Source organism: Diadema antillarum, unplaced genomic scaffold, assembly GCF_040938485.1.
Source record: "Diadema antillarum isolate AM-2024a unplaced genomic scaffold, OU_Dant_1.0 seq00001367_RagTag, whole genome shotgun sequence".
NCBI lineage: Eukaryota > Metazoa > Echinodermata > Echinoidea > Diadematoida > Diadematidae > Diadema > Diadema antillarum.
This window is the reverse complement of record NW_027272129.1, coordinates 279,551-294,708: the sequence shown is the minus strand read 5'-3', so window position 1 is coordinate 294,708 and position 15,158 is coordinate 279,551. Positions and strand designations below refer to the sequence as shown.

Here is a 15,158-nt window from a genome sequence, read left to right as displayed (position 1 = left end):
TCCAAATGTCAGCTAGGACCCAGATTTGTATTATGGTTGTGCTTTGAGGTACTCACGTGCGCTTTATTAGACCTTGACCGCCCACGATCTAAATATGACGTCAAAATCACGTCCATTTTCCTTGTTTACATAGTTTTCGTGAAAATGGCGTCTTTCAGGCGTCTTCCTTTTTTTCTTTTCCAATACACATCAAAAAGGCATGAATTAACGTGTAGATGACGTGCTCATGACGTTATTCTGACGTAAATCTTGTCTTTAGAATTGTGATTTACACGTCATTTAGACGAATCTAATGACCACCAATGACATCTTTGGGACAACTTCCATTTGAACAAAAATACGACATATTGACGTCAGTTTGAAAAATACGACATATTCACGTCAGTTTGAAACGTTTATATGATGTCAAGTATTTGTGTTTATTTTCGTCTATAAGACTTTAAATTAGTAATCTACACGTCTTTACAACGTCTTCGCATTACCAACCAGGCGTCAGAAAGACGTCACAAATATGACGTCTTTTAGATATCTTCAAACAACAATACGACTTATTGGCGTCAGTTTGAGACGTCTAAATAGCTTCTTTTTTCTTTGCTTATTTACCGCAAACAAACGACAGTTATTACGCCTTTCTAAAGTCTAGATAATGACGTCTCTCTGTGTCTTCCATTTGAGCAAAAAAGAATCTTATTTTTGACAGTTGACTGACGTGAAATTGTCGTCGTTCTGACGACAGTATGTCGCAAACTGATATAACTCTATAAAGTTATAATTCGTAGGCCTTATTATATGAAGTCACAAAGACGTCGCAAAACTGACGTAAATTTAACGTCACGTCATTAATATGACGTGGTAAATAGGTTGCAAAGCAAAGTAAATTTTATTTCACTAATACGTCGTAAATATGAAGTGATAAAAATACGTCTCAAAACTGACTTGAATTTTACGTCTTTACCCAGCTAACACAAAGACGTTTTCTAAACGTTCTTGAAACATTCCAAGTTCGTTTATTTGAACGTTTTGTCAAAACTTTTTCAGAACGTCTTCTTGTAGAAGGTTTTCGACGTATTTAAACGTTTCAATTGCACGTTATAGAAACGTTTTTTTTTTAAACGGTAAGATAACACTAAAAAAAATTTCTAACGTTTTAAGGACCGACAGAAAAACGTTTGGACGTTATAGACATCAAGATAACTTTTGAAAACCCTCTAGAACATTTAAAAACGTTTTAAGAACATTCAAAAAAGTCATATGACCCGTTCCAGAACCTTGCTTGATTTGGGGATTAACGAATCTCGGAATAACGAACCCTGTTTCATTTTCGAATAAACGACCTTTTGGAATAGCGAACCCTATTTTATTTTCGGACTAACGAACCTTCGGAATAACGTCACAAATGTTCGGATTAACGAACCTTTCTTGAATTTAGGGTTAACAAACCTGTAGTATATAGGGAATTTGTGTTTTTTCGGACATTCGTTATTCCGAAGGTTCGTTAATCCAAAAATCAAATAGGGTATGTTATTCCGAACATTTGTGGCGATATTCCGCAGGTTAGTTATTCCGAAGGTTCGTTTATCCGAAAAAAATAGGGTTCGCTTTCTGAAGGCTCGTTTATTCGAAAATGAAATAGGGTTCGTTATATATTCCGAAGGTTCGCTAATCCGAAAATAGAATAGGGTTCGTTATTCCGAAGGTTCATTGATCCGACAATTAAATTGGGTCCGTAACGAACCTTCGGAATAACGAGCTTTGTTTCAGTTTTGGATTACCGAACCTCTGGAAAACGAAACTTCGGAATAACGAAACTTCGGAATAACGAAACTTCGGAATAAAGAACCTTCTCAATAACGAACTGTAACCATCTCGTTGCTCCAACTTAATGAAAAGATCTGGAATTTGGCTAATATCGGGCAAATTGATTTTCATTTGGTTATCGATTAATATTATTATAAATAAGTGAAATTATTTTGTGCCAAATAACACATTATAAAACGATCGTTTCAAATCTCTTCTACAAATGTGTTTTACTTGAGAATCGGAGCTGTGGGTTTGATTTTTTTTTCTCTCTCTCACACATAGTGAACATAATGGCTATGCTGATATTAATAAACTTCATATACTGTGGTAAACTTCTATCACAGCTCTAATATCTCATCACTTTTTATGTGTACGATACTGCACGACTTCGAGACAACAAATCACGCATGGCTTCCCTTTTTGGGTGTCAGTCGACAACAAATGGTTTATACACATTTAAAGTCCTGAACCCACCTGGGAATCTGATACCAGTTAAAGCCAGGTGTTTGTTTCTATAATATATCGATCATGAAGTTAAAAGTTGCGAGTATAACAAGCTATTTTGTACGTGTGAATGCGGCTAGTGTTCTTACAAACAAACAAACAAACAAACAAATAAATCAGTGTTTTAATATTCAATCGTTTCTCTTCATCATTTCAATTACGGGTGCTATGCCATGTGCGCATTGGAGGGAGGGATCGAGTATGAATATATTGCCAGTCGCAATGCTTATTTAGACTGTTGTTGTTGTTGATGGATTGATGACATGGAAAAAAGTATTGATAATGGTGGAAGATATATTGCTTGTGGTGATATACGATGGTAATACGAGTGATGATCGTGGTGATAAGATGATATCCAGTTGTGAAATGCTAGTAATGATGTTATGGTCGTGCATGGTAATCTAATAAAAGCAACGATGGTATAGTGATGATTGGTTGATATTAAAGGAAACCAAAACCCAAAGACCAATATGGATTGAGTGAACGCAACAACATTAGCATTATACATCAGTGAAAGTTGAGAAAAAAATCGGGCAATCGATGCAAAGTTTTTCGTTTTTATATTTATTGTGTTGTAATCACTGAATAAAGAGACTACTTATAGAGACCATGATGGGCAACAATGTAAAGAAAATATGAAGAGAATTCCACCAAAAAAAAAAATCGATAAAATTATGCATTCCATCAACTTAATTGATACTGACATAATTTATGCTATGAAAGGGTAGTAATCATTCCCCCTACTTTCTGAAAGTGGTTAATCAAATGCTCTTCCATTACTCAAGAAAAGTGAAAACATGTTTGTTTTCTTTATATTTTCTTTATATTGTTGCCCACACATGATGTCATGCATCCAGTGGTTCCAACATCCAAGCTTAAAAAATTCATAACTTTTGCATCGATTGCCCGATTTTCCTTAAACTTTCACCGATGTGTTCTACTAATGTTGCTGCTTTCACTCAATCCACATTTCTTTTTGGGTTTCGGTTTCCTTCAATGATGGTCGTGATGGCAGAGGTGACGATGGTAAGTGATGAGACGGACTATAGGGTTGGCAATGATAAAGTGAACATCAAAAACTTATTGATAGAGCAATTCAAACCGTGATACTAGAGCAATTTTGCACATGTATGGACTGGGAAAATGAATTGATTATGATGGAAATAGCACATCTTTTGATTTTTAAATGCCGATCCAAAATGACTTTTTAAAGCTGATTAAATTAAAATATGTATAGAGAGATTTCATCGATCAAAATCGATGATTACTAGCTCCCCCCTCCCGCAGTTTCTCTTCCCTCCCCCATCTTCATCATGGATGTTATTGCATGAGAATGTAATCATATACGTTGATATAATTATATGAACCTGAACTGAAAAGGAGCCTATACTATACGCCTTTCTGAATCATTGTGAAGTTGGAGGATAAACCCAAATTAACCCAGGAGTTCATCCATGTTACCCAAGACCACTAATGCCCTCTTCGAATCTGATTTTGTGGTGCTTAATAAACATGATCAATGTTAACAATAGCAATCGCTGCAGACCTAAATATTTGTCAATTTTGTGAATTTTATTGACTCTTTCGACCTCCTCTCGGGGTATGAGAGTATATAGCAAACAAAGAGTATAAATAACAATATAACAAACCAGTGAGTACAATACTCAAAGATTACACATGACACAAAAGATATACAAGATTATAGTGTATAATATGGGAATACAAACATGAGTAAAATGAAAATATATACAGACGTTAATCTACATGTAAATAGCAGATTACAAATTTGACAAAGAAGGTTGCTTCACTAACCTATACAGGTACCGCTACGTGTCGCTACGTATATATGATACTTTGATTATGATTTATTCCAAGCTTCAATTAGATTTCCAATTTACTTTTTCAATTTAAGATACATGTATTGATGACGACGTCGAGTTTGCATGCATCCTAGTAACGCAAGTCTCGCGAGACACAGGAAAAGTGTCAGCAGACGGCTAACAAATCTACAGAAATACTACCTAAGGCAATGCTGAACGCGATGGCGATGACATGTGAAGTGGAAACACACACACACACACACACACACACACACACACACACACACACAAACACTCACACACGCGCATACACATACCCATACCAGGGAGGTGAGCTCACCTCCCTGCCCATACACACAACGTAAACCCCGTTGTTATGTTTCTGCTTGAAGGACGGCGTCCCATTCTCACATTGTAATCTGATTCTGTGGTTAGCAGACGACCGTGCCAATGGTGCTCTGTCTGTGCAAGGAGCTGTGCATGGGTCCATGATACTGTGAAACAGTACGAACTCAACGCCTAAACTGCGAAGTCCACGCACATGCGTACAAAAACCAACTTGTACACTGATAGTCTTTGCTCAAGTGACACAATTGGCAATTTCGACGCGTTAGGGTTACGGAAAAAAAAATCGCCCCCGGGCCGGGGTTTTAGAGGTCTCCTTTACTAGGCTTTAGGGAACATTGCAGGATTAAAATCATGTCAAGTGAGTACTGAATCAATTTACAGTTTCGTTTGTAGTCGGGCCTACCTTTCATTTATTGCAACCTATCACTATCAGTGCAATGTCTGTGCTAACTGCGACCAGGGATGTGAGACACCTCCCTGCTGCAACCATCCCGAACGCGAAGCGTTCGCTCCCATGGTGTAACGGAGTGAAGGATCGCTCCGGGATTTATATGTCTGTGCCTGCTTCGTCCCTGGGATGGTACAGTATTAGTGGAGATGAGAATTGGGCTGATTGGGCTTTTAACTTTTTGCGAGATACCAAGAAAACACTTGTGATATAGTACAGAGCATACAATTTTAAGAGGAATTTAAAGTTTATTTGATGAAAATTGGGTTTGGAATGACTGAAACATCCAAAAACAGAGTAAAACAAAGCGATGGTATTAAATAAAGTGTGGGTCCCACACTTTATTAGAATTGCTCTTTTCTGGATATCTCTGCCATTTCAAAACCAATTTTCATCAAATAAACATTGAATTCCTCATAGAATTACACGTATGCTCTTTCATATTTCATAAAAGGTTTCTCATTATCTCACCAAAAATTTGGTCTCAACCAAAACTATACGATCCCTTTGTAACATACTCGTATTAGATTTAACCGTACTCGTAGAGACTCGTAGTATAAATCATCGTCTTCAGGCCAGCGCGCCAGTGAAGTGTAAGTAAATAGAAGTCCTTATAAATTGACAGCTGCTGACGTGCTGTATTTGTTATTCTCACTAGTCCCTGCAACCCCCATGGCAGCAGATATGGGATATGCCTATGGGTAGCCAATCAATCAAAGGTACATGTAGGCAATTGTGCATTTTACCAATGCTGCATAGGTGTGCAGTTAAATAAAATGGTGCATAGGTACTGAATACTGAGTAGATATTTTTGCAAATGAGGTCATATTTCACGAGATGTTTTTGCGAATTGACACCACGCAAACGCAAATGCACTATTACTCTAGCGCATGGAGGCATTTTATTTTCACATGTTGTTAAATTCACTAGATAGTATCCAACTGTAATTCATGAAAATTAAGCCCTCGCGAAAATAACAGCTTATCATAGTATAGTATACATTCACTGTCACGCCATTTTGAAGTTTCAAGTATTTTCACAGAAAAGTGTACTGTTCACGGTTCTATGATATTTCTTCTGCAACAATTGCTCCCAAGTCCCATAATGCACGCTAGCTACACCAAGCATAAAACCGACCCACAGATATAAACCTTAACCCTCATCCTAATCCTTGCATCCAACTAAACCTAAAAACCTATCACAATAACCCTAACCCTAACCCTAAGAGAACTTGTGTTGAGAGCAATTGTTGTAGGAGCAAATGTGTCACCAAAGCTGTTCACATGCAAGTTCCCAGTGTGGGCTTGGGTAACGATGTGATTATTAACTCTTTCAATTCGCTCCTTGATTTACAAAAACAAAGAAAAGAAAAAAGAAAATGATAACAGTATTTCACTCCCCCCCCCCCCCCCCAAGTAAAAATAGTTTTAAAAAAATCTTCCCCTAGATAATCCTTGAGCATTTGCTGGACTATGACAACACAACGAAAAATTGATGTGAAGAATGCAAGGATGCAGTATATTGTAAGATTCACCAGTACCGCATTGGGAACAAGACATCATCAACTTATCCTATTGGCATGTGTGGTAACTACTAATTTTTTACTTCTGTATAGCTTCTTCGGACATGCATGCCTTCCTTTAGAGGTAACTGTTTGTTCCATATCACATCATATACCATGTAAATGTGCTCTTGTATTACATTTTTGATTGATATGAATGGAAAAAATCTACATGTATAACTTGAATTGAGTTGAATTGTTGAAGCATGTAAAACTCTGCAAGTGTCACGATCATGACTCATGTATTTCATATTGTAGGTCTACATGTATTTTGATGAAACCTTTATAGATACTGGTACTATTTTTGTTCATTTCATTTAATCTCTTCACTAATAATGGCAAACTGAAGTGAAGATGGCATTGAATTGCACTTCAATATTTGCTGACAGTAACATTCTCATTGTAACCATGGTGAAGGTACTGGTATGGTTAGTGCCATCAATGAATGACTGCACATTGCTGATGATTGACAACCACCGACATTGACAGTTGGAAGAGGCATCCGTCATCCTACCCCACCCCACCCATCCAGCTGTGAGATACATCAATCAATCTGCATCTTTGATTTTTGTCTAGGTGAGTCTTGTTTCAAATTTGGAGCCTGTGGAGAATTTCATAAGCATGACAGGCCAAGGGGAACTGATATATTGGATGTGGAGCATTTATTAAAATCCAGAAATCCATTGATTATTTCCAGTTACACATAAGATAATAAAATGTAGATTACCCAGTAATACTTTGACTTGAATAGATGTGGTAAAAAACACATCAGAACTCAGTCAGAACATTAAGGTTGGAGTATAATCTGATATAGAGAGCATATAACTCAGTTTATATTCTGGAATACTTTCACTGTAGCCCTTTCCTGACTCTATTCTTATTCTAGATATTCTGTTTGACCATCTTTCACTTTGGTACTGATCTGATAAACAGAAAAAAAAAGAAAAACAGAAACAAACCTCTATTCTTTTTCAATCAAAGTATATGAATTTGGAATGAGAAAAATCTGAGTTTTCATTACATATAAGAAAATATCTGTAGAAATGATTATTAGATGAAATTAAGATGAAACAAAAGGAACAGTCTCAAATTCAGTTTCTATCTCTCTCTCTCTCTTTACTATTTACATCATTATCTGTTTCATCAGCGACATTTGAGACTACCTATTCTATTTTTCTTTACTGATGTAATGAACTATTTGTCATAAAAATCTTGACTAAATACTTTCACAGGAAATGTTTCTTTGCTTGCTTCAACAGAAAGTATTGTGACCGAGATCTACAATGGGTTTATCGCCAAGTACAGAAGCTCTTCGTGAGAAAACTGTTGTGGTCATTGGAGGCAGCTACGGAGGAAAGCATATAGCTGACTCTTTGCAAGGATGTTGTAAACTGATCGTTATTGACACCAGAGAATCTATGCACCTGACTATTGCAGCACCACGAGCAGTGGTAGAACCAGGTAGACACACAACCTGACTATATATCATGGGTTATTACATAACCACCATGGTTTATATTCAGACTTTCTTAATTTCACTGTGTAATTTGCATGTATAGTGATATTTATTTTAAAAAAGAAATGAAAGTTCAATAGTTTGCTTCATTCTGTGGAACCTGGTACTGAAAATGTTTTAAAATAAGGGATGGTACAGAATTGGTGGAGGTGAGGATTGGGCTTTTAACTTTTTGGGAGATACCAAGAAACCACTTGTGAAATAGTGCAGAACACACCATTCTAAGACAAGTTCAAAGTTTATTTGATGAAAATCAGTTTTGGAATGGCTGAGACATCCAAAAACAAAGTAAAATAAAGTGATTGTAATAAAAGCTGGGTCCCACCCTTTATTAGGATTGTTCTGTTTTGGGTATCTCGGCCATTTCAAAACCAATTTTCATCAAATAAATGTTGAATGCCTCTTGGAATTACATGATCTTTCATATTTCATAGGAGGTTTCTTATTATCTCACCCAAAACTGTTAGGGACCTGAAGTTAGGTCTCAACCAAAACTATACGATCCCTTTAAAACTGTTTTGGTTTTAATGAAGCATTGCATTGCTGACCTACCCAGTCGCCTGCATTAGGCGTGAAACTCGTGCCTGGGGGGTCTTTCTCATGCTCACATGCACTCTCACATGCCTGACAAGCTTTTTTTTCTCTCCAAAACAACCTGATGCAAGAATTCATTAATTTGAAGCTTTTTCTCCGGCCTTACACAAAAAAAGTGGATTTTCATCCACCATGTAAGTCACATTTTGGGACAATCTTTTTGTATCAGTATAAGCCAAAATGTTCTATTTAGTATGCTTCTGAAGACACAAGTTGCAGCTTGAAAATACAAGCTATCTGCACTCCTTAGCATGGTATGGGGCCACCCCCCATCCAAATTTTATCACATGATATTGATAAATGTGCAATAATTATATCTCGTGCAGATTGTCATATTCTCTTTTGTTCAAATACATTCTACAACTGTAGGTTTTGTAAAGAAGACTCTAATACCAATGAAGGAATTCTACAAAGACAGCTTCAAGAGAGGCACTGTGCAGTCCATTGACCCTGCTGAAAAAACTGTTACCCTCGCTGATGGGGAAAAGATTCCGTATGATTACCTGGTGATAGCATCAGGCAGCAGTGCTCCATTTCCTGGTAAAATAGACAATGACATGAGTACAGAGGAAGCTATACAGCTGTACCAGGGTATTTGTGAAAAGGTAAGTAGCTAGTGAAGCATGTAGCCCAATGGCAAACTTGTCAAGTAATGGCTGCTAGGTGGTGCTTGAAATTCATACATATCACCTTTGTTTTCCTCTCATATTTATGTGCTATCTACTCGGGAGAGTAGTGTGAAAGTAGCAAATACAGTCAAACCTGTCTATAGAAGCCATCCAAGGGAGATGAAAGAAGTTGCCTTTACAGACAGGTGGCCACTATAGACAGCCTGGCCTTTAACATGTTTTTTTTTTTCTCTCAGGAAATTCTATAATGGCCACATACGGCAAGTGGCCGCTATAGATAGGTGGCCGCTAAGGCAGGTTTGAATGTAGTAATGTGTACTTGATATTCATTATGATGATTGTGTGTTACCACCCTCTCCAAAGCAAACAGTTCACACAGGTGTAAACTTATAAATTATGAATATTGATGGCAGGGTGAAAAGCTGCTGTTATAGAAACAATAAGGAAGAAAGAAAAAGATTACATGTAGGCCTGCCATGCTGTTATATTTTGTTAAATTTTTTATTTGTTAATTACAGTTAAACTGGCCTAAGTCGACGTCGCATATGTCGAATAATCGTGCAAGTGGATGATTTTAAAAAGTCCCGATTTTTCCCCATTGACTTACGTGTATTAATTCACTCACAAGTCAAATTTTGTAAGTCGAATACTCGCCTAAGTCGATGAAATTCCAAGAACACTTTCACGGAAAAACCATTAAATTCACTGTGCCTAAGTCGAATAAGATTTTATTGTGTAATAAATCACTGTCAAAATCATGAGACGCCAGTTTTTTGTCTCGCCCACCGGAGGTGAAGGCGAGACTAAGGGATCCAAATGGCGTCCGTCCGTTGTCCGTCGTCCGTCGTCCGTCACAAATGTGAAAGTTTACCTGCAAGACTCTCTTATGATGCATAACTTGGCAACTGTTACAGCAATGGCAGCCACACTTGGGTGATAGAAGCACTAGGGGTATCTTCATGTTATGGTGTTGTCAGAGGTCATGTGATGATGTCAAAGGTCATTTGAGGTCATATATTAAAGAGTATGTGCAAGACTCTCTTTTCTATGTTAAAGGACAAGTTCACCTTCATAAACATAAGGATTGAGAGAATGTAGCAATATTAGTAGAACACATCATTGAAAGTTTGAGGAAAATCAGACAATCCGTTCAAAAGTTATGAATTTTTGAAGTTTTTGTGCAGTACCCGCTGGATGAGAAGACTACTGCAGTGTGTGAATAACTTAGATGTCACATGCGTACAACAATATAAGGAAAATATAAAGGGAATTTCACAAAATTCCATCTTTTGAAAAAAGTACACATTCCCCTGACTCGTTACCGACAAATGTTATGGGTAATATTATTCCCCCTGCCTTTAGAAAGAGGCAAGTCAAGTGCTCTTTTATTATGCGAAAAAAGTGAAAATATGTTGAATTTCTTTTACATTTTCTTTATATTGTTGTACGCATATGACTCACAAGCTGTAGTAGTCTCCTCATCCAGCGGTTCCAACACAAAAATTAAAAAAATTCATAACTTTTGCATCGATTGTCCAATTTTCCTCAAACTTTCACTGATGTGTTCTACCTGATACATGCAGAAAATGTGGTGGGACGGCCATAATGTATGCATGACATCATCATGACGTTTAGCAGGAATGAGGCAATCTGATGCTGTGATTGGCTTTCTACATAGGGAATTCCCCATCTTCACACACACGCAGTCATAATGTACATACAGAATGTGTCACATACACACACAACATTGTGCAGCCCATATTCAAACTTCCATAACACACACCCATACGATAACCACATACCAATCCACATACGATCTTGATACAATCGCAAGCTATATAAATTTACAAATTCAAACATCTACAATTAATAAGAAACACATTCATGACTTGATATTGGATTTCCTTGGCGAAAAACATCTTCTTTCCCATAAAGGTGAGTAATTCCCTCACACACAATATCAAGTTATCAGTATTGATTGAAATATGATGGGTAGTCCCACATGTGCAAATTAATGTCTTTATGTTATGCCTTCTTTTATGCCTACTGATATAACGAGATATCGGCTATTAATATTGTTGCATTTTCTCAATCCTTATGTTTATGAAGGTGAACTTGTCCTTTAAAGTTTACCTGCAAGACTCTCTTTTGACAAATAACTTCACATAAGTTGCTTGGATTACAACCTAACTTGGGTCATAGATGCACTAGGGGTACCTTCATGTTATGATGCCGTTGGAGGTCACAGGATAAGGTCAAAGGTCATTTGAGGTCATACGTTAAAGTTTACTTGCAAGACTCTCTTATCACATGTAACTCGACACATGTTGCTACAATGGCAGTCAAACTTGGGTGATGGATGCACTGGGGGTACCTTCATGTCATAGTGCCGTAAGAGGTCACATGATAAGGTCAAAGGTCATTTGAGGTCATACGTTAAAGTTTACTTGCAAGACTCTCTTATCACACGTAACTCGATCAGCACATGTTGCTACAATGGCAATCAAACTTGGGTGATGGTAGATGTCTCTTGGGAAGTTGAAGGTAACCACAAGGTCAAAGGTTACAGACAGGGGTCAACAAACTTTTAGGACCCAATGTTAAGTTTTTAGGGCGCATTTTGTTTTATGGCTCATAACTTTTGATCCCTTTGTCCGTTTGTGACCAAACTTTGATGGAAGATGTCCCTTGGGGAGGTGAAGGTCGTCACAAGGTCAAAGGTCACAGACAGGGGTCAACAAACTTTTAGGGCCCAATGTTATGTTTTTAGGGCGCGTTTTGATTGTGGCTCATAACTTTTGATCCCTATGTCCGTTTGTGACCAAACTTGGACGGTAGATGTCCCTTGGGGAGTTGAAGGTCACCACAAGGTCAAATGTCATAAGCAGGTCAATTAACTTCTGGGAATTATAAAAAATATTAATTCCTTGTACGCGAATGGGCGAGACACAATTTGGCGATTGCCTTGTGTTTACATAAGACCTAGCCCGACCAGACAGGTGACAAAAAAATGATCTAAAGTATCAAAATTCAAAGCGATCGCATGCGATCGTTGAACTCTCTTCGTGTTTGGAGGTCCGCTGATACAGCCCTGTTGCGCTACGTACGTACAGCGACTGGGCTGTGTATAGTTGTGCGTACAGCAACTGGGCTGTGTAAGTGTAAAGTCTGTGTATGTTTGCAGTCTGCGCTGTGCAGTGGAGTGGTATGGATGAAGCTGCTGAGTTTTCAAAGCGGAAAGTAGGGGGAAAGTTACGGGCATGGGTAAATCAGAATTACACCTCTACACGCATTTCAAGCCACGGTATGGTAAACTGGAATCAATCACTGCTCAAATATCGTTAATATTCACTTCCCCAAGGTTTAACAAGGGTGTAAAGTAATCGGATCTGTGCCAATACTAATGCACTGTCCATGTAAGTCGGATTTTTTTTCGACTTACGCACAAGTCGAAAATCGCCTAAGTCGATGTGTTTTGCTCAGTCCCGAGAAGATCGACTTATGCGAGTTTAACGGTATTTAAATTTTTATTGATTGGCTTGTTTATTTTATTCAGAAAAGCAATATATTGTGTCTAAATCATCATCTTCCTGGGAACTTTGTTGTGTAAAAATCATGTTTAGCACCATCTAGATATTCTCCTTTTCTCAACGCAAGTCTCCTCCCCAAATCAAAATGGATTTTGTTTACCTGGAGAATACCTGCATTTTCAGAATCTTCCATTTTCATCCTTCAGGGTTGTACCCCGTATGTGTGAAATGACTTGATTACCGGTATATCATCGCTGAATCTTGATGCTAAGTTAAATTGTCAATATTATCCTACCATGATCCTGACTCAGGTGAAAGCTGCCAAGAAAATAGTGATCATCGGTGGAGGAGCAGTAGGGGTGGAGCTTGCTGGTGAGATTGCCACAGACCACCCTGGAAAAGATGTCACCATCATCCATGCTAGGGACTCCCTGCTAGAACCGGTTCTCAGTGAGAAACTACGGACGAATGCTCTAGCCTTCCTTGAGGCCATGGGTGTCAAAGTACTCTTTGGTAAACAACCTTAAAGCCAAATTCTTATATGAAGTTGTTGATCAAGTACTTTCCATGTGAGCATGCATACTAGTGAAGTGTGGAAGTGTTACAATTAAAGGTCAACACACCTTATGGTACTGATTCTATTTTGGCTGTGTAGCAGGCATGCATAGTATAGATTAATGATCAGTGTAGCAAGTATGCATAGATAATAATGTTAAATAAATATTTAAAGCTACACCAGTCAGAGATTATTTCATTTGTAATAGTATGTGATTATAGCATTTCCTTTTTTATATGAATGACTAAAGGATTATGAACTGGGTAATATCAGTGTCCAGATGTACTATGATGATTCAAATTCTTTGTGTGTAAGAAAAAAAGAAACACATTAACAATAACAACAAGAAATTGCTCAATTTCATAATCCTCTGTTTTTTGTTTATATGAAAATTTGATAACTGTTCATAGTATAGTTAGCTGTTAAAAACATTCATCTGTACATCATTGCATGCATCCATACACAATGCACATTGTACATGCCTACTGCATGCAGCAAAATTAAAATAGCCACCAACCTGTATGTAATGACCACATGCCTCCTGTGAGTGGCTGCTATAGACGGGTATTACTGTGTATTTGTATTTTATTGAGGTCTCACTATCTGTTATGTCATAAACTGCAAGATCAATAACATTTATTACACTTGCCCTGGTGTGTAATGTTTGTTATTCTGCAGCATGTCTGATACAGGTGTACTTGTAATTCAATGTCTTTACCTCAGATGAAAATTAATATGTCATTTAACATTCTGTGCCAGAATAGTATGACTGGGATTTGATCATTAACACCACACATAAGCATGATGTCAAATGTGTTTGTGAGTTTGATTTATAATATCCTCTGACTTCACACTTCCAGGAGAAAAGGTGACCAACTTGGAAGAGATGCCTAAAGACGCCTCCAGCCCAGGGACTGTGAAGACAGACCAGGGCAAGGAGCTTCAGGCAGACGTTGTCTTTGTCTGTATTGGAATGAAGGTCAACAGTCAGGCATATACCAGCAGTCTGGGTGAGGAATAATCTCTGAAGAACACTACAGTACTTGTATGCCACTCAAATTGCATATTGTCACTGAGGTAACAAGACCTTGTATCATAAATGTCGGTGAAAATCACTTTTTTTAGATTGATTGTCAGATAATTATATAAGTGATGTCCTGATCAAATCTGAGATGTCTTACCACCAAAATGAAGCCACCATAGCATCTGAAAGGAAAGGCGATCCAAATTGTTATAGTGCTTTGGCTGCCATGTTTTTCACTGTCCTAAATATTTGATGTATTTTAGATACGAGGTTTCGTTGCCCCAACAGCAATATGAAATTGAGTTTCATCATATCAGATATTCATCTTCAAGCATTCTAAATGAATGTTGAAATCAGATGCCAAATAGATTTTTTTTTTTTGGTCACACAATGTTCAAAATATGTTCCAAAGATATATGACTATGACTTCATTGAATTTCACATGCTAATTCCATTCATTTCATTCTGTTGCTCTCACAGCCAGCAGTATGAATGAAGCAGGTGCCCTCAAGGTCAATTCATACTTACAGGTTGAAGGTCATGAGAACATATTTGCTGTAGGAGATTGCTGCAATGCCGATGTCCAGAAGATGGCACTCCGAGCTGGGGAGCAAGCGAAAGCGGCGGCCAAGAATATCATTCTGCATGCTGGTGGCTCACAGATGAAGCCATACAAGCCACGTAAGTTATCGTAACACTCACAGATACATGGAACTCTGTTTGAAGAGACCTGATTGTCAATTTGAATAATTTATCAGATTTGCCTTGATCTATAGCTTGTAGTTAGATATGTGCATACCCTTTAAACAATTGGTATCTAATTTTTCC

At 37.7% G+C, this 15,158-nt stretch overlaps 1 protein-coding gene across 1 annotated transcript in view; it reads left to right on the top strand.

Annotated features, from left to right (window-relative positions):
* LOC139708691 (ferroptosis suppressor protein 1-like) overlaps positions 1-15,158 on the top strand; it is a 30,458-nt gene that overhangs the window by 13,501 nt on the left and 1,799 nt on the right. Inside the window, exons 2-7 of the mRNA XM_071620624.1 lie at positions 6,899-7,057; positions 7,741-7,942; positions 8,961-9,196; positions 13,062-13,263; positions 14,167-14,316; positions 14,811-15,011. Of these exons, the coding sequence (XP_071476725.1) occupies positions 7,765-7,942; positions 8,961-9,196; positions 13,062-13,263; positions 14,167-14,316; positions 14,811-15,011 (967 nt within the window). The 5' untranslated portion in view covers positions 6,899-7,057; positions 7,741-7,764. The remainder of the gene's footprint in view (positions 1-6,898; positions 7,058-7,740; positions 7,943-8,960; positions 9,197-13,061; positions 13,264-14,166; positions 14,317-14,810; positions 15,012-15,158) is intronic.